Source organism: Lingula anatina, chromosome 2, assembly GCF_051362555.1.
Source record: "Lingula anatina isolate TDL-2025a chromosome 2, LinAna3.0, whole genome shotgun sequence".
NCBI classification, from domain to species: Eukaryota; Metazoa; Brachiopoda; class Lingulata; order Lingulida; family Lingulidae; genus Lingula; species Lingula anatina.
In genome coordinates this window covers 47136450-47155408 of record NC_141768.1, presented here as the reverse complement: position 1 = coordinate 47155408, position 18959 = coordinate 47136450, and the positions used below count along the sequence as shown (strand labels likewise).

Here is an 18959-nt window from a genome sequence, read left to right as displayed (position 1 = left end):
TTCCTCATGCAAATTACGTAGTATATGCAAATAACACTCACTGCACAGCAGTTCAGGTGATTGTGTTGAATGTGTTAGAGATGATCTGCAGTGGTTTGTCTTGCTCTCCTTTGTTAGAGTACGAGAGTGCATATGAAGTGTAATTCCGCTTCCTGTCGTAATATTTGTTGGCAGGTCAAAGTTGGGTTAACTCTTAATCAAAATGCCAAGCAAAAAGAAAAAATACAATGCTAGATTCCCCCCGGTAAGTACTTCGTATTCTGTGAACGACATCACAATTCTGAGAAGAGACGCATGTGTTCTAGCGAATAAATTCATCAGCTGTTATTTGCTCATGCACTGTCAAGTTGCGGTAACATTAACACTTCACAGTCAAATCCAGTAGATATCAGACTTCAGCATTTTCACTCCTATATTTAAGTTTCCATCAACCAATTTATTTTAGCGTCCTTCATGGGTGAATGAAGCTGCTGGTGTAATTTTAGCCTCTACCTGAGACGTGCAGACAGCTTCCCTCCCTTTATTTACTCCATCAAAACCCGCATTATGTTACCTGTAGTGGTTAAATATTTCTATTTACTCAGTAGATTTACTGTGTCTCTCCGGATTACATCACCCATGAGTTTTCTATACTGTTCTTGAAGTTTTCATTGCTCAATGAGAATTTTGTTTTGTTGATATGTAAAGTAAGTAATTGGCTCTAGACGTTAATTGATGATATGTCAGCACGTGTTTGGTTAACTGTGGTTAAAGGCCAATTTTCCTGCCAAAATGAATTTTCCTCGGGTAAAGGGCAATTTCTTCTTACTCATGAATTATTGTTTGACCCATCCCTGCTCTTGGATTCAATGTTTTGTTCAATTTTTTGTGTTAAGATTTAGTTTAAAATGACTAGACTAGGCAGTCATTAAAACAACATCTGCCATCACACACATTGTTTTGATTTCACAAATTAAAGAAAATTGCTAAAGCAAAGGGTATGCTTCAGGTAAACTACATACCTAAAGGGTTTTATAGTTTTTAAACTCTCAGGGGCGGATTTAGGCCGTCTTCTGGGTCTTCCGGAAGACGGTCAGATTTTCTAGTTTACATTGAAGGGTATCTAATTTTTTCTGTCGGAAGACGGTCAAAAATGGAAAATGGATAACCAAATATAATATGGAAGACTGTCAGGAAATATTTCTGGATCCGCCCCTGACTCTGAGTTGGAAATATTACAAGATTTACAAGGGACGAATATGACTGTTGGGGATTTTCAAATGCATGGAGAAAATCTTTAGGTATTAATGTTGCAGTTTTCTTGTATAACATGTGACAATTAACATGATTAAAGTATATCTGCTTTGACCTAAACAAACCTTACTATATCACAATCGTGCTAAATCTTTGATGTATTCAGCATATTTTAATTTGAAAATTATGTTTCTTCCTATTAAGGCAAGAATCAAGAAGATTATGCAAACAGATGATGATGTTGGCAAAGTGGCTGCTGCTGTACCAGTTATTATTTGTATCCTTTTCAACAAGTACCTGTATTTTAGATAATTCTTATCTCCTTATGTTTCTGTCATTAATTTTGTAAAGTGACATTCTGTGGTATTTGTTTTGCATTACATTTGGATTTTTAACTCTTTTAAAGTTGTTTTTACACAAAGGTTAATACATAAATAGTTCAGATTTGGTGGGAATATTGATAAGAGCAATCCTAAACTTTTGTCTTAAAAAATTCTTAAAAAATTATTGATTACATTTTGTTGAGAAATATTGGTGATTATCATTATGGTTGGGAAAAAATGGACAATCATTTTCATCAATCAACTTCAACTACAAAAGTCTGATCTGTTAGTGATTTTTAAAGAAAAAATTAAAATATTGAAACAAAAATATGTTGTGTTATTTTGAAATAGCATTTTAGCTTTTTAACTTTTTAAAAAATATAGACTTTGATTAACATATAATTGTAATTAAAGTGTTTTGTAGATCTCACTTAAATTTTCAGTGTTTACCCTAAGAACATGTACTTCCTCATACCTCAATTTTAACATTGGAAATGAAATTTATTTTTAGTTTTATATATGCCAAAAAATTCCCTCTTAGTAGTGCAAACTTTCACATTTTTCAAGTTAAACACTGCAAAATTTATTTAATCAAAAAATGTGCCTTTTCAATTTTTTTTGTCCAGGACACAAATACCACAGAATGGGATTATAAATTTAGTCATTGGCTGAAAGAATGGTTAATTGTAATTAAAGTGTTTTGTAGATCTCACTTAAATTTTCAGTGTTTACCCTAAGAACATGTACTTCCTCATACCTCAATTTTAACATTGGAAATGAAATTTATTTTTAGTTTTATATATGCCAAAAAATTCCCTCTTAGTAGTGCAAACTTTCACATTTTTCAAGTTAAACACTGCAAAATTTATTTAATCAAAAAATGTGCCTTTTCAATTTTTTTTTGTCCAGGACACAAATACCACAGAATGGAATTATAAATTTAGTCATTGGCTGAAAGAATGGTTCCATATTTACAGTAATTAATGTAAAATTTGAAGACCTATAAATGTTATGTTTGTTTATTGGCTAAGGCAGTTTTGAACATCAATCAGCTGTGTAGTGCTGTTAGTGCAAAAATGCAAGGAAATGTATTTTCCTCAACTTTCTCAGCAAGAGCTCTTGAACTATTCATAGAGTCCCTGATATCCAGAGCTAATGATATTACACAATCAAAACATGCCAAAACTCTTTCAGCTGCTCATATGTAAGTGTTTTAATTTGATGAAAATGGTATTGCAATTTTTGATAAGTGGAACATAAACGGCATTTTTTATACAAAAGAGAGACAGAAATACTTGTCAGATAAAGGACTACATGATTTCAAATGAACCAACAGTTGGCTTGAGACTGGATGAAAATTGTGAAAAATTCTAATATTACTAATCAGCTATAAAAAAAGGCACAAACTTCCAAAGGATATGTAAAACCTTGGTATAATTTATGTTCACCATCTGTTGAAAAATTGCAGGAAGCAGGCCATAGAATCAGAGAAGAAGTTTGACTTTTTACGTGACCTAGTAGCTAGCATTCCAGATGTCCAGTGCGAGGAAGGAGATGGAGAGGGAAGTGTTCACACTGCTAATAATGCTGAGGACAATGCCCCAGTGTCTGGTACAAGACCATGGAAAACGGGGTAAGGTTAACCTAAAGATTAAGTGCTAGAGAACTGAAGATTGATTATTTCACATTTCATTACTAGTACTAATTTTGTTAAAGTTAGTGTGTGACTCAGATGGAAAATTTTACAACTGCGATAGAGGAAGTGGAGCTTAGGGCTTACTATGAGTGAAAGTAATTCATATTTTACCAGTTGTTGTTGACTTGGTAAAAGTTAAATGTATGGCTGAAATATCTCCAGATCTATTTTATATTACACAGTTGACAAATGTCTCAATTATTCTGTTTATATAGGAGACCAAGGAAGTCGAGAAGTGGCCAACATGGAGAAAACAGTTCTACAGGAAGAAGAAGGACGGAAGTGACCTCAGATGATGAATCCACTGAGGATGTAGGTTTCTTTTCTTTAATTGTGTAGAAAATATGCACCAAAGTTAGATCAGGACTTACCTAGCTTGTTCAGAGGTCTTATGAACAAATTAGCTGTTTGTGATCTTGAGCATGCATGCCAAATTAATGACTAAAACTGTGATATTGTGGCACAGGTTCACAGGCCTTATAATAAACTGCTCTCACTCTCTGCTGTATTTTAAATTAAATGTGACAATTATTCTAAATATTGCATATTACTCTCCCCAAATAATGAAAATCATACTGTATTTTAATTAATTTAAACCCTCTTAGTCTTATGCGGTAAATAAATAACATGTAGCAAGCAAACATGTAGCTTAAACCAACTTGTAGGGAGCATTCATATTCACACTGGGCAAAATTCTTTCTAGAGTGCAATCAGTGGAGTCAGCATAATCAGCACACAATAGCTAATTACCTCCTAGCTGCTTAAGGAGGCGTGTCAGACAAATAAGCTGATTTCACTGATTGCACTTAAGTGAGAATCCCCCGCAGAGTTGGACCCGACCCAGCACAATATGTGAATCTGAATGTGGTCTTTTTCCATTAGGAAATAAAAGCCACTCACAATAACTTGCTTATATTTCTATATCAGGCAGACACAGATGAAGGTGAGGATGAGACTGGAGAGGATACCACCCAGTCTAGTGGTAGCATACCATTTGCACAGCCCCCACCAGCAGCACAACCAGAAGCCCCCAGACCAGTATTTGCAGCCCCTCCGGAAGGATACAATTATCAGCAGTAAGTTCTTATAAGAGGCAGAGAATGACTTCTGGATGAAATGACTGTACATTTTTGAAGATATTTTAAAAGGATTTTTATTTCATTTTCCAATATTTTCATAAACAGACAGACTGTAAGTGTCTGTATATACATATTCTGTGTCTGTCCGCTGCCTCGCTGTCCAACACATCTGTTGTTCACCTTATAACTGCTGAAACACATCTTTTGTTTTTCTTTAAAATTACTAAATGGTTTTGTTTTGAAAAAATAGTTTCTTTTTATAGATTAGCAAAATTAGATTTTATGTGCTAGTTAATATTTTCTTATCATTTTGTTAATATTTTAAAAATTTCTGCCACCTTCACCACGCATTTGTTTTACTTTAAATTTGCCGATGGCATTTTTTGGTGAAAATGCAGAATCAGGATTTACAGGAAAGTTATTGAATTTTATAACATGTATTTTCGACATTTGTCCAAGAAATGCCAAACCACACTTTTGTTTTACTTAAGACTTCTGAGGTTTTATATAAAGGCATGTTCTTTTTAAAAACTAATATGATTGGGTTATTTTTATAAAGCATATTGGAACTTTTTTCATTTTCAATTGTTTTTCTGTTTGGCATCTGTATATTTGCAAACATTGCTGTCTAATTTTCATATATTTCAAATTAAGTAGTGCCATAAATAAGCATCTGGTTTTGTACATTTCCAGTCGTCCTGGTCCATACCTGAGTCCATTTCAACCACAGGGTCTCCCACAGTATTTACCTCATGGCATCATGCCACCAATGCCACAGACTATGGGCATATTGCCCCAAGAAAGAACTTTTACACCCCCTGTAGTGCCTCCATCTAGTGACAGGGGTAATACAGAGGATGATGATTATGATACTTAAGGGAGACTCCTAATTCAGTTCAGGTGTTTTTGATTTAAACTGGAGGCACATTCTGCATACAGATTTTAAATTTCTTTTTCCTAATCCGAATGTGAGGTGGAACAGTTCAAATCTTTTGAAAAGTAGTTACGATGTTTGAGTGTGATGGACTTTGAATTTGCTGTTTTATATGTTTGTGCAAAAGAAGCACATTTCTAGGTAGTTACACTGGACTTGTGAATACCAGTTAAATATTTGTTAATTTTCAAGAAGGTACAACACTAGCCTTAACCAATAATTTTTTATGTACAGACACTTTTTTTAAAAATTAATAATAATAATATCATAGGATGAAATATGTTAGTGGCTTATAATCCAAACCAAGCATCTGCACACTTCCACAATATTGATTCTAAATATCAGAGCAGTGAGTCTTGATAAATTTGTGGAAAAAAAGGATGAATGACATTATATTTTATTACTACCAACAAAAAGTATTATCAACTTTGTTAATTTTGTTTGTCAAATATATGAATTCAAGAGCAGACCCTTTTTCTTCATCAGAAGCCCATATATAATTAATATAAATTTTAATCAGATGTATAAAGGATACAACAAAGTGGGCTTAACAAAATAATAAATTTCACTCCCAATACACCATCTTGGACACTGACACATTCCAGTAAACACTACAAAACTGACCCCATGTTGAGCATGGTAGGCCATGTGACTTGTTTACATTGGTCTTTTTACACCCCATTTCCATAGATTTTTAGATCGATCTATCCCTGTGGGGAGTCTCACTAGATTACTGTCAGCTTGGCCGGCTTAAGCGTCTGTCCCGCCTACTAAAAGCTGTAAGGGGATAATTAACTATGGTGTCTGCTCGGCTGACTGCAATTTAGCCTGAACTCCCAGGGAGTTAGGTCGATCTAAAACTTAATCTTTAGATCGATCTAAATCTCTGGGAAAGCACCTTAAGTCATGACTAGACTTATTGCATTATTTTGATCTTTCTACTTTACTCAAGTTATCAATCTACTTAAAAATGAACAGTGATTTCTGTCCACATTGGAATCACTGTATGGAGTTCAATTTGTTCACAGCACCACAGTGGGAGCTGTCCTCATTTCTTGTTACAGCAATAATTGGAATCAAAATATCGAGGTATTCAGTTTGAAAACGGGCAGAGTTTGAGAATTGCTTTATATGTTTTTTTTTAATTTTGTCCCTTTGAACACTGTTGTAAAAGTGATAACTTTTTGGGGCCTATAAGAGAATAAAAGGGTAATTTCTAGTCATTTGCAGTCATTTTTTGGGGGTGGGGGTGTTATGACTTCAGGGTTTAACAAGAGGTGCAGGCTTCTCAACAGGGTATTAATGTCAGTGGAGCAAGAGTGAATCTCTGTCCACTGTAATGTGTATCACTGCAGAGATGTCAGACTGAGGTGTATATATAGCTCTCTGCCTGAAAACGACTTAAGATTATCATTTTATTATTATAAGTTTTAAACCAGATATAAATAATTATACGGTACCACGTGTTGTAATCATGACTAGTACATCAAAATACAAGAAATAGTTCCAGATATTGCACTGAATTAACCATGTTTACATTGCTGTTCACTGGGCTCTGGTTTCATCTCGAGTTCCTGTCTCTCTACATTCAATGCATTTCTATGCAAGTATATAGCCAGAACAGCCGACCAGGTCCTAAATGGTCCAAGTAAAAATGCCATGGTTCCATAAGCTTTAAAAAACCCTCCATATGCAAACCACACTTGCAAGAACACGATGAGTAAGAAACTCCAGTGATCCTTGATATAGTTTTTACAAGTCGGCTTGTCCATGGCTTTATCTTTCTTTAAGTTTCTGAGCCGGTGCTGTATACACCACCCAGTGTAAAGTATTAATGGAATGACAAACATTAAGATCTGGAAAAGAAAAGTTTTAGATATCAGCAGTAATAGAAGCAATAACATAATATCAGGGTTGCATTTATAAAACCACACTTATACTCTGAAGAATTTTTGGATTTCATAGAACAGCCACTCAAATGGCATTTTCAACGATTAGACACAGTTGTTTTGTATACTGCTTCATTTTATTACACCTAACTTCTAAGCCCACTTGATTATTTAGAGCACTGATCCAGTGTCATATTAAAAACAAGCATTTTAATATTTATTATATAGTGAGTACACAAATAGAAACAACTGAACTGATCCAGTGTCATATTAAAAACAAGCATTTTAATATTTATCATATAGTGAGTACACAAATAGAAACACCTGTACAGCAACCACTCTGTGTATATCAGAGTACAAAATACTGCATGTTCATCATTTTAGACAACCAGTAGTCAAACAACTCAACTTTGAAGTAGTAAGCATGATAGCAGACAGTTATGCTGGTAACAGGTAAATTTATCTCTGCAATACTGTAGATCTATGTGCATTAAATAGATCAAGCCTGCATTCTACTACTTACCTGGAAAAATCCATACACATATGTGAGATTACTAGGAATCAGTGTACCATTCACATAGATCCCAAATAAAAAGCACAGACCCACGTGGCCATCTAAGACATGTCCTATGAACCAGGGTCCTGAGGGAAAAGGAGAAAAATAAGTGGCAAAATGTCTGAGAAATATATTAAAATGTAATGTGATAAAGAAAAATTAATGCCACTGACAAGAACAAGGAAAGTCATATTTCATTTTAGATATACTGAAAACTACCATACCACTCTTTCTCTCAAAATTCACAACATGATTCAAGACAAAATATTTCATGATTCAAGATAAAATGTGCTACACAAAATAATTTTAAATCGAAATATAAAAACTGTTAAAAATGTTTGTTTAAAACCCAAATACACAGCCAAGCCAACATACAATGTAAATGTAACACAATCAATAGCCTCTCTAATCAATATGCAAATTAAGAGTTTATTTAAATTTCTCACTTAAACTCACCTATTGTTATATAAACTATGTATATAACCAATGGATAAAAAGTGTTATTGTATACAGACACATAATAAATCCTTCTGAGGATTTCATTCACCACATCGAAAAATCTACGCAGGTGCAGGCAATTGACTGAAATATTCAAATGATAAATAATATGTTTACTTTCCACTAATACAAAATGATTAACACAAACACTTTAATCTTAGACTACTGTATGACTTTTATGAAATACTTATATATTAATTTAACATTCAGCTGGCATCTTTTCCGTGGTGACATTAGAAGTAGAACAAAATGTCAAAAATCTTGCCTGTTTTCCTTTCTTTCATGATTCTAAAATAGAGCAAGGGTAAAAGTGCTGTTAACATTGCCACTGTGTAGAGAGTCTGGCCCTAAAACATAACAATTCATAATCAATTATTTAGTTGTTTTTTTACCTCTGTTTATTATACATTTACATACGAAATGAAGATGTACAGCTAAACGTTAAATATGTGTGTTGGATATTAAATCCTGAGTGCTCAAAACATGAGATACAACAGGATTTAGTATAAAAATAAGTAGTTTAAGAATGCAGAGTACTGGCTCAAATTACCAAGGGTTAAAGGTGTACTTAATTTGACTTTTTTCAGCTTCAACTTTCTCAAAATGTGCATTTATTATATGTTCACATAACCAGGCACATTGCAATGTAAGATAAATGATACACAACATAATGACTTAATAACTATATTGATAGGAACAGAAATATTTATAATAATTATAACAGATACACCAATACTCACAACAGTGTTTAAGTCCAACATGAGGACAAGTCTAGCCATCAGTCCAAAGTCCAACACTGTGTGGTCCAGAGAGAAAGACTGCTCAATTGTTGTACTATTGCTGAGACTGTCCTATATAGAAAAATATAAGAATAAATGCATACATGTATTTCACCTACAGGCAAGACACTGAGGATATGGTTTTATGTATAAAATCAGGACTACTGCTATATATACTGCACACTTTGTCTCCTTGTTGTTTCAAGCCCCTTGCATTCAATACTCCTTCTTGGAGTCTGCCACAGGAGACACTGGCCTTGGTGATGATACATATGGATACCTATTTATTGTGACTATAGAGAAACTGCAAGTCGGGTAAAGAAGTCCATTTTATTAAAGAGCTACATGTAGAGTTATTTGCTGCTAAACCCGTCAAACACCACCTTCAGTCTCCTTGCTGAACTCACACTGCACCCCTTGTCAGGGACCCCTTAACGTTTATAATACATTTATGAAAACTTCCATATCCGTACAGGTATGATCTTATTTCTGAATTTCATTGCCTTTGTGTTTTTGAAGCCAGTTGAACTGGGCACTTCCTAGGAGGATGTGGAGGTGGTTGAGTGACCCCTAATTTAATTAACTGTTGTCCAGCAGGTCATGGTGTGGCCTTTAATGTAATTTAACCAGGTGACTGTATAACCTCTATAAAAGCTAGGTTGCTTACTGTGAGAGGGGCTTTTTGCTAGAAATCATTTGAGACACGACGATTGTAGTACATGCTCTATATCTGAAGTAAATATTCGTTATAGTTACAGAAAACTTACATGGGACTTGAGTTCGTTCTCTTTGCGTGTTTACATGCGTATGATTAGACATCGAACCGTGGACGTATTGAACTGCTATCGTGATCAACCGGCATAGGCTGGTATTACATAAAGTTCATAACTGATCGGGCGGTACCCGACAAATTGGCGAGCTCACCAGGCCTGCTGTAACACTACTTCTTTTGACACTAACTTCTGTGAGTGCATTGACAATTGCCATTTCAGCATGACATTGTAGAAATATTGAAAAATAAAAAGTCAGAAAACAAACCCCAATCTACAACATTTTAAAAAAATATGAACCCTAAAATTCCCCTCAAACATGTCCATTGGAAAAGCTGGGTGCCAGACTACCAATGTATTCATTACACAAGAGAGACGTACTATAACAAACCTTAGCAATCACTTTAATAGTGTGCACCCCCTTGCTGTAGTCTGCGGGGTTCCATGCCAGGACATACAGTGGACCCTTGGTCTGCTTTGCAAAGCCAACTTGAACTGAATCAATGCTGACCTCAACTGAGAGAATTTTACCAGGTGAGAAGACTAGCAGTCTGAAAACCATCAAAATCAAAAGTTTATATATATATTTAAAAAAAAATAATAATAATAAAATAAAAACAATAATTAAAATTTGTCAAATAACTAAATTCAATACAGTGAAATAGAAGTGTTGTCTTCACTATTAAATGCCAAAGATATCCAGTTTTGAAATCACAAAGATTTTTTTTTTTTCATTTCAGTTTTTGTATGTCTGTAGGTCATATAACAATCATTACATGCCTTTAGAATGCAATATATTAAATTAGCTGCAGACACATGTCATCATGATACCTGATATGAGTAGACTTCAGCATACGGCCAGTTGGTTCACGGTCAGGCAGAGTGTACAGAGCATCTTTGGGGTTTGTGATCAGAATAACAGGCCAGGTATCAAAATGAACATCAGTAAATGACATCAGATCATGATCCATGGCAACTACTCTATACCTGTAAAAAAATAAAATAAAATAAACATATTGGAATTTAATATTTTAACAATGTTTGGTTGTGACTTGTCCTCTATAACTTTCATCTGACAGTCTATATACTTGTATGTGTTTGCTTTTATTTATTATTATTATTATTTTATCATTATTATTATTTTTTTTTTTTTGTATATAAATCACAGTTACTGCAAATCAGCTCCTATACGTAATTACATTCTATTATCCTTCCAGTCTCCAAGTTCCAGTTCAAGATAACCCTCCTTCTGTAATGTATGCATCTTGGGGACCAGGCCAGCCAGGGTGTGCAGATGACCACACAAGTAGGCTATGCCATGCCTGAAAACATATAAGAAACAATACACCATCCCACGGTCATAATACCAAACTTTGTTTTTGGCCAATTCTAAGCTACATACATTTTGTTAAGATAATTAACTCATAAATAAACTATAATTTTCAATATTCTTTGTCAAAACTGCACGGTTTCCCTTATAATAATAATAATAAGCTTAGTCTTATGATCACTTCTTGTCACTACAATTGTAATCATACAATAATTTTCAGAGGTGCCAACTTGAAGGTTACATGCACATACCAATCATTTGTAATTTTCATTTCCCCTTTGTTTTTAATGTCATTCTAATGTCATCAGTATACTGGCTGAAAGTTGATAGATCTTTTCATTTCAGCAGCCCAATGCTGTAGCATACCTCATGACATGACGCAGCCCCGGTTCAGGCATACCAATCAATGAAGTTGGGTAGTGACCAAACCATATGGTAGCATTGCTCTTCTCACTGGCTCGGGCAAACTCCTCCAATGTGTCTAAACTATCCTACAAGAGTCAATATAAATAACAAATAAACCTTCTAGCTTTATTATTTTTTAATCTTATGTGTAAAAATCTCAAGTAATTAAATCAATTTTAAAAAAGCAAGAATAAAGAGATAAAATAGGCAATGACATCAGTCACAAATTAAGATTTAAAAACTGTCTTAAATTATCAGTGAGCAGATAACCAAAAATCATATATTGTTTCAACTTTACTTGTGTTAGCATTCCAAAAAAATTAAATGGTCTCCTTGGGCCAGGGTTTGGGCAAGCATCAACTGCGTTAAAAATATACTTCCCAAATGGCAATACTTCGACATGTTGATATGAATGGAAATGTTTTTTTCCTTGAGCAGAGTATGTCCTGCAAATTAATAATTAAAGTAAACTTTAGTATCAGTGCAAACAAAATTCAAATAAATAATGTGAACTGTAAACAATTAAAAAGTTTTATAATACAAAAAGCCATACGAAACAATCTGTAGAAAAATCTCATGCCTGTAAAAATCTTATGCAGGTAAAAGACAGCAATAAACGGACTTGTGAAGATTCCTTTGTCTATAGCTATTTATATTAGTTTGATCTTACCATCCAATATTTCATCTGCTTGCAGTCAGATTTCATCAGGGAATGAGGTTGTGACAGGTATGACAACCTGTCACCCCCTCTGGTGTGCTATTTGGTCAGATCCCCCCCCCTTGCCTGCCCCTCCCTTAGGAGTGGTAGGTAAGGGTTGGGTAGCTCAGTCCCATCATTCCGATTCAACTTAGCCCCATGTAAGCGGATGTTAATTGCTTCAAGAACTCGTGGCTCTCTTTCCAAGATTATTATGTCTTCTATGGTTGTTGATGTTATACAATGCCCTGTCTGTTCCTGGTGTTGGCTGAGGGCAGATTTTTTATCATGTTTTTTGATCGATTTTTGATGTTCAGCGATTCTTTCAGTTAAGGAACGTCCTGTCTCTCCGATGTATTTCTCTCCACACACCTGACACTCACACTGGTATACAACTCCACACTGTTCTCCTGGGTCTAATTTGTCCTTTGGGGATACTAGGATGCCTCTTAGTGTCTGTCCTGCCTTATGGTGTAATACTACATTCCTTTTTCTGAATGCTCTTTTTAGCTTTGGGGGGATCTGACCAAATAGCACACCAGAGGGGGTGACAGGTTGTCATACCTGTCACAACCTCATTCCCTGATGAAATCTGACTGCAAGCAGATGAAATATTGGATGGTAAGATCAAACTAATATAAATAGCTATAGACAAAAGAATCTTCACAAGTCTATTATAATAACAAAGCTAATGAAACTGTTCTACAGCAATAAACGGGCCTGTTCAGAACCAAGCTGACCTGCAGACTTACTGACCTACGAATCAAATATGGCGAGCACTTGACATTGGATTCGCAGCCTCCCACCCAGGACATCCCAGCAGGGGTAGAGCAATTAAATCTTGACAAGCTTTCAAGTGGGTCACGCCATATTTGATCCATGGCCTAGTTAGTCTGGGAATCAACTTGGTTCTGAACAGGCCCAATGTGAAATTTAACACTTCACCTATAAAAATTCTTCTGGTTGGTCAGGGATGGAACATCAAATGCATCTGAAACAGAAAATAAAATTAATCTTTGTAAGCATCAATCAATGGCTTGATTTTCAAAAAATATATATATTTGACAATTATTTTTCAATATTCTCAACTTTTTCAAATGATGCAGCCCATTGTTACCACATGGAAATATAGAATTAAGGAACTTTATTACCATGATTCCCTCTAATATCTAACCAAGTGGTTTTCTTCAAGACCCCTGTTTCTTTCAGCACATCATTATACAAAGTCCACTCTTCCTGAAATTGGCCTGATCCCTGCAGATCTTTATGTTTGGCATCAGTCAAGTCACCTGAAGAATGGGTATAAGAAGTGTGTCCAAGTATAATATTCATCACATTGTTGAGGAAATTGTATGAAATACATACATCACATTTTAATAAATTACTGCAGTTAATTATTTTTAACAGCAGAAAGATATTAGATCTGTATGATATACTACATGTAGCTAACAACAAAATGGATACAAAAATTCAGTTTGTAAAAACAGAAATTACAAAAGGATAGAGCTACACAATCATTTCATTTTTGCCAGCTGTGCTTACTTTAGGCTGCATTCACATCGAGTTAAGCCATGGCTTTACAAAGCCATGACCTAAATATGGTGGACGTACATGAAAGGAAAACCAGTTGTGGCTTTGTAGAGCATGGCTCAACTCGATGTGAATGCGGCCTTAGACACCACATTGTACAACAGAAAAACCACATACAAACCTGTAACTAATACTAATTTAGGTTTTATAGCATCTATGTGTGTACTGCAAAATTCTTTTAACTGGCTTACTCTGGCTGGATCATAAAATATGCTAAAATGAAGGTCTGATACCTAAAAAAAAACAAACAAAAAAATTAAATAAATAAAATAAAATAAAATAAAATAATGATATCTTTCAGCGTGTTTTCAGATAATGTGAAGAATTTGTTTTTGCTTTAGTATGACAAGGGTCCAGATATAAACCATTTACCTGGAAATGTTTCACTCAGTCTGTTACCAATAAGATGACAAAGAAAAAAAAGCTTGAAAAACTACCTAAAGAAGTGAAGCACTTTTATTTTCTTAAAAGAGTTATGGACATTGTACTATAAATATGCAGTATGCCAAGCTTCTTAGACAGTATTTTGAAATATTCCAAACTGTTTTTCTCTTGTTTTTTCTTGCAATCAAACATTTCTATAAAATCTATATTGCCTAGTACTTTTCCAAACCAAATCATGTATAACATATTTTACTTTGACAGGTGTTCTGAAGCTATTGCAATCATTTAATAAAATATTAACTTAGAGAACACTCATACATCCTTAAAGCAAACAGCATAACATCATCTGTTTAGTCAAAGAGTTCTATAATGACTAGTTACTAGTATATGGGTATATTGCAGGCCACATATACAATTTCATAATATAAAGCACTGAACTCTACATCTTATTATCCTGCACTTGAACTGAAGCAATAAAACAACAGCTTTCCAGCATAAACCTTAATTTCCAATGACATTAAATCAAACATCAATGATGATGTACTGGGAGTATACAGGCACTAAACTAAAAAAAATGCATGGAGAAAGAGATGAGAATAATTCTTAAATAATTAAGTAATTTTCACCTCATCTATAGCCTGTGTATAATAAAATTAATGGATTCACCTTTTGTGCTTATCTGACTAACCATCAATGTGCATTACTTTATCAGTCTTACAGTTACACAACTGTATGTCATACAATGGAAAACGCTGAATTATTGAATAAGCTAATTAAATGTTTGAAGACACAGCAATTTATACGGGCAACTTTTTCATTAAAAGTTACAAAAATTATTATTAAATTGAATGTCACAGTTGCATGAAAATATTCAACCACTGCAAACACGTAGTCCGTAACTCACCTGTGCAAACCAAAATATATTGTCCTCCTTGGCACCAGGAAAAGGTGGTGCCGACCGAGAACTAAGTGCAGAGGTGTTAATTACTGGCCTTCTTATTTTATCAGTGATAAATATCTTCACTAAAAGCCCACACGATATAACTAAAGCCAAAAACAAAACAACTAATATAGACGATTTCATTCTAATTCAATGTAGAATGTCAAAAATCGAGTAGAATCAACTGTAGCAGACAGCTCACCGGATGCACATCGTCATCCATAATAACACGGCATTGTGGGAAGCACTTTTCAAGGCAAGACAAAGAAATGAGACGGCAACACGGCGATTTTTTCCCTTTTATTCATTTCTGAAGTAACTTTAATTATTTTACACGTAACATTTGTCTTTTTTCAAAGTTGTCTGTCAAAAACTACTTTTGGTCATACCCGTTCTTCTGTACTGAGAGACCGATAAAAGTAAAATGGCGTCTGCAGGAGAAGAAGCGGTTTCGCCCAGCAACATTGTATTTGAGGAAAAAGTAGACGGGGTAAGGTGATTGTTGACAGTCTAGAATACATTTGAGCGACATGTTTATCTAACTACCGATAAAACACGTTTAGTTCATATTTAGATCCGTCAATGATTGACTATAAACTAGGAATCATGAATGACTTCGTAAATTTATAATGTGGGTGACTGGATCTACATAACAGTAAATTTAAGTCTGCGCCACAGTGCAGGTTATACTTTTGATATGCTCTTATGCACTTACGTTATCTTGCGTAGGAAACAAAGGACTTTACAAACATTCCACTTGAGGAAAATCCACAGAAAAAGAAAAAGCAACCTCGCCGTATCCTACACTTCAGTGATGGAATTCTCGAAGAATATTCTACGGATGAAGAGGAAGAAGAGAAAGACAAACCTGAACCCGTGGATCCTGTTAGTTTCTACTCTATCAGTTACATCATTCTTATGAAAAAATTGGTGATATGATTTAAATTGAACTAACAGTGGCTGTGTGACATTTTTTTACTTGCTACCGTTACAATAACACACCACTTGTGACATTATAGATATTAAGCTGTCAGCTCATTTCCTCACTTTTGGACAATGTTGTTGTAAATCACATAATTTTGGGGTAAAATCCTGCTTATGATCAGTATGGCATGCATCATAATTGAACTCCAAACAAAATGCATTATAGAAAACATTCATTAAGATTCAATTGTGACCATTTGTCTCTTTTGAGAACTACTGTAACAATTTGTTTTCACAAGTGCTACCAATACAACATGGGGAAAATGAATGTGATAAATACTAAACAATGTCTATTATAATTATTATTAATATTTATTTTTGCTAAGTGTATACAAGGGGTTCTTCTTCAGATTGAAAGTAATTTATTCTTAACCTGACATAGAATAAATTGAATTTTCATGTTCTGCAGAAAAATTGTTTTTTTTTTCTCATTGATCTATACATTTGTATTTTGTAAATGGTGAAACAGAATTCTGTGCAAGTAAATCTTTTTTTCTACTCATGGTCACATATTAACTTTACTACAACATTGTAAAAAGAAATAATTACCAAGATTTATCATGGATGCTGTATTTGTGGAACATAGCTATGATTATGTTATTAGCAGAATACTTACAGATGTACATGTAAATGTATTTCTGGTTTAAATGTATACAAAGTGTTCTTTCTCATTTCAGAAAACGTTGTCTTGGCTGCCATGGTTGTGGTTCTACTTTGTGGCCTTGGCTGTTGGTGCCTTAGCAGGTATTGAGGCAAATAGTTGATTAAATAATTAATAGGAGACCTTTGAGCCCATACATGATAGGTTGTCAATTAACAATTTAAGGCAGAATATGCAGCTAAATGTATAAGTATTTTAAACACATTCTTCATTTGTAAAGGTGAGTGATCTTAAATTATTGTGGTTAGAATTTATTCATGTTGTTTTGAATACCAAATAATATGCCCTGCTCTTTTTAGTGGCAGATTACTGTGGAGAAAAACTTGCCTGGTTCTTTGGAATTACAACTCCTAAATATCAGTATGCAATAGATGAATATCACAGACTAAGAGAAATCGTAAGTCAGTTTTTCTTCTTCCTCCCCTTCTCCTCTCTCTCTCTCTCTCTCTCTCTCTCTCTCTCTCTCTCTCTCTCTCTCTCTCTCTCTCACACACACACACCTGGCCAAATCACTGCAAATATAAAAGATTCTTCAGATGTTTTAGTGTTAGTGTTTTGAATTAGTGTTCATGACTAAAAATTAATGACAAAAGTACAATTTTTAGGAGGAAGAGGAGAGGGCACTGGAAGAAAAAGCAAAAGCAGAAGCTTTAAAGAAGGAAGGGATTCAACTGGGTGAAATGGAGGATGGTGGAGAGAATATACAGGTGACCAGTGGTAAGTCAGAGGGGGACGCCAACCTCTCTGCTGGAGGAGAACCATGTTGATTTCAAAAGAAAGACAAAATGTCATCTTCATACGTGCCTTGTTAAAAATATGTCCTGCTCAACATCCCTTTTAAGCTATCTCTAGACTGTATGCTGTACAGCGCTTAAGTATCATGTAATGTAGATGTGATCTTTGAAGGGTGCATGGATTCAAGAGAACATGCATGCTGTCCTTGAAATATTGACTGGAAAATATGGCTCTGTTTTGTGTGCAGAGCAATGATCATCATCATTATTTTCTCACATCCCATCATAGGCAGGTGTTTTAAAAGTTAAGGATTTTTGTATCAGCTTAAAATCATTTTATATGTGTTTCCTAATTATAAGTTTGTGCTGTAATTGTTAACTGCAAAAGAGGAAGCAAACATCGTTTTCACTGTTAATATCACATACACTTTTGATATTCTGATTTTTCTACGCTGTGGTGATCTTTTTCACTCTGTTGTAAATCTAATCATTAAATAATAATTCATATTCCATCACCAGTGCTGAATTTACAGTTGCTGCTGTTGTCATGCATCCTATAAGGATTTTATCAAACGTTCACCAAAAACAATTCAGAAATTTAAAAAAGAAACAAATTTGAAGTTAATGTTCTCATTAGTTTTGCCAAGTATATTATTGAAGATTTGACATGTATTTATGAATATTTGTTTAATCTGCCCTAAAGTTTAGAAAGCATACATGTTCAAGTTGTAGGCCTTTCTTAAAACTATACTGACAGTGTTATTCAACATGTGTGAGGGGATTTAAAATTATATACTTAACCTTTGTATAAAATTATGACCAAGTGCGAGAATCTAGGTATACATATATACTGAGGGAAAAATTGAATTGTAAATATTGTTATTGGAGAAAGTTTTGCTTTCCTGCTGGTTGGGGAATAGATTTGGTAATAAAGTATATATATCATATAATTAAAAAAAATTGGTAGTTTGTGGTATTGAATAGCATGCCATCAATCAAATTTTTTAGGGCAGATCAATTTTATTTTTCACCATTGCGTTAATTTATTTGTATTATTTGGCATCTTGCTACAGTGGATTTTATTTTAGTTCAGTTTGAATCTCTATTATGGGCTTATTATGACTTTCATATGTAATTGCATTTTATATTTTTTCATTTTGATTTTTGTGTATAATATGTAATTTTCTGAAACAATTGTTTATGACATGGAAACAGTTCGTGCAAATTGCTTTTACTTCTTACTTTTATAAAGGACATGGAAAAAAGCTTTTGAATGTTATTGGTAATAAATGTTTACCCTATGAACCTTGTTAATACAGTGCATTTTTTATGTACCTTTGCTACAGATATACTACATTTGATGTTGACGTATTATCAAGTTTGTCTAAGATTATGTACTGGTGTCACTTACATTTTTATCCTTTTAGAAAAAGTGCCCACTTAAACCATAAATATTGTTAGATTTGGTCATCTGCAG

At 34.2% G+C, this 18959-nt stretch overlaps 3 protein-coding genes across 3 annotated transcripts; 2 read left to right on the top strand and 1 right to left on the bottom strand.

The window, feature by feature from the left end:
• The first annotated feature begins 73 nt into the window (after positions 1-73).
• Positions 74-5543, top strand: LOC106158143 (uncharacterized). The gene is made up of 7 exons (XM_087006785.1): positions 74-244; positions 1438-1510; positions 2667-2760; positions 3025-3189; positions 3468-3564; positions 4180-4328; positions 5025-5543. The coding sequence occupies exons 1-7, from the start codon at positions 203-205 to the stop codon at positions 5206-5208; spliced, it is 804 nt and encodes a 267-aa protein (XP_086862911.1). The 5' UTR covers positions 74-202; the 3' UTR covers positions 5209-5543.
• Positions 5544-6666: 1123 nt separating this feature from the next.
• On the bottom strand, positions 6667-15354 carry LOC106158139 (transmembrane protein 62-like). Its single transcript, XM_087006783.1, has 14 exons — positions 15068-15354; positions 13901-14012; positions 13341-13478; positions 13135-13180; positions 11791-11938; positions 11454-11578; positions 10957-11079; positions 10589-10744; positions 10149-10308; positions 8949-9059; positions 8474-8555; positions 8167-8292; positions 7678-7796; positions 6667-7121 (listed from the first exon to the last, which is right to left on the bottom strand). The coding sequence occupies exons 1-14, from the start codon at positions 15245-15247 to the stop codon at positions 6789-6791; spliced, it is 1959 nt and encodes a 652-aa protein (XP_086862909.1). The 5' UTR covers positions 15248-15354; the 3' UTR covers positions 6667-6788.
• Positions 15355-15436: 82 nt separating this feature from the next.
• On the top strand, positions 15437-18787 carry LOC106155698 (protein FAM177B). The gene is made up of 5 exons (XM_013530660.2): positions 15437-15593; positions 15833-15988; positions 16765-16831; positions 17048-17145; positions 17354-18787. Exons 1-5 carry the CDS (start codon positions 15528-15530, stop codon positions 17513-17515), a joined length of 549 nt encoding a protein of 182 aa, XP_013386114.1. The 5' UTR covers positions 15437-15527; the 3' UTR covers positions 17516-18787.
• Positions 18788-18959: the final 172 nt, after the last annotated feature.

Excerpts from the sequence above, each read along its gene's own strand:
- LOC106158143 (XM_087006785.1), top strand. The coding sequence starts at position 203 with ATGCCAAGCAAAAAGAAAAAATACAATGCTAGATTCCCCCCG. Across the intron at positions 1,511-2,666 it reads TGCTGTACCAGTTATTATTT|CAAGAGCTCTTGAACTATTC; the intron begins GTATCCTTTTCA and ends CAACTTTCTCAG. Across the intron at positions 2,761-3,024 it reads ACTCTTTCAGCTGCTCATAT|GAAGCAGGCCATAGAATCAG; the intron begins GTAAGTGTTTTA and ends GAAAAATTGCAG.
- LOC106158139 (XM_087006783.1), bottom strand. The coding sequence starts at position 15,247 with ATGAAATCGTCTATATTAGTTGTTTTGTTTTTGGCTTTAGTTATATCG. Across the intron at positions 13,479-13,900 it reads TAAATTAGTATTAGTTACAG|GTGACTTGACTGATGCCAAA; the intron begins GTTTGTATGTGG and ends CCCATTCTTCAG. Across the intron at positions 10,745-10,956 it reads GACTGGAAGGATAATAGAAT|GTATAGAGTAGTTGCCATGG; the intron begins GTAATTACGTAT and ends ATTTTTTTACAG.
- LOC106155698 (XM_013530660.2), top strand. The coding sequence starts at position 15,528 with ATGGCGTCTGCAGGAGAAGAAGCGGTTTCGCCCAGCAACATTGTATTT. Across the intron at positions 15,594-15,832 it reads TTGAGGAAAAAGTAGACGGG|GAAACAAAGGACTTTACAAA; the intron begins GTAAGGTGATTG and ends TATCTTGCGTAG. Across the intron at positions 15,989-16,764 it reads AACCTGAACCCGTGGATCCT|AAAACGTTGTCTTGGCTGCC; the intron begins GTTAGTTTCTAC and ends TTCTCATTTCAG.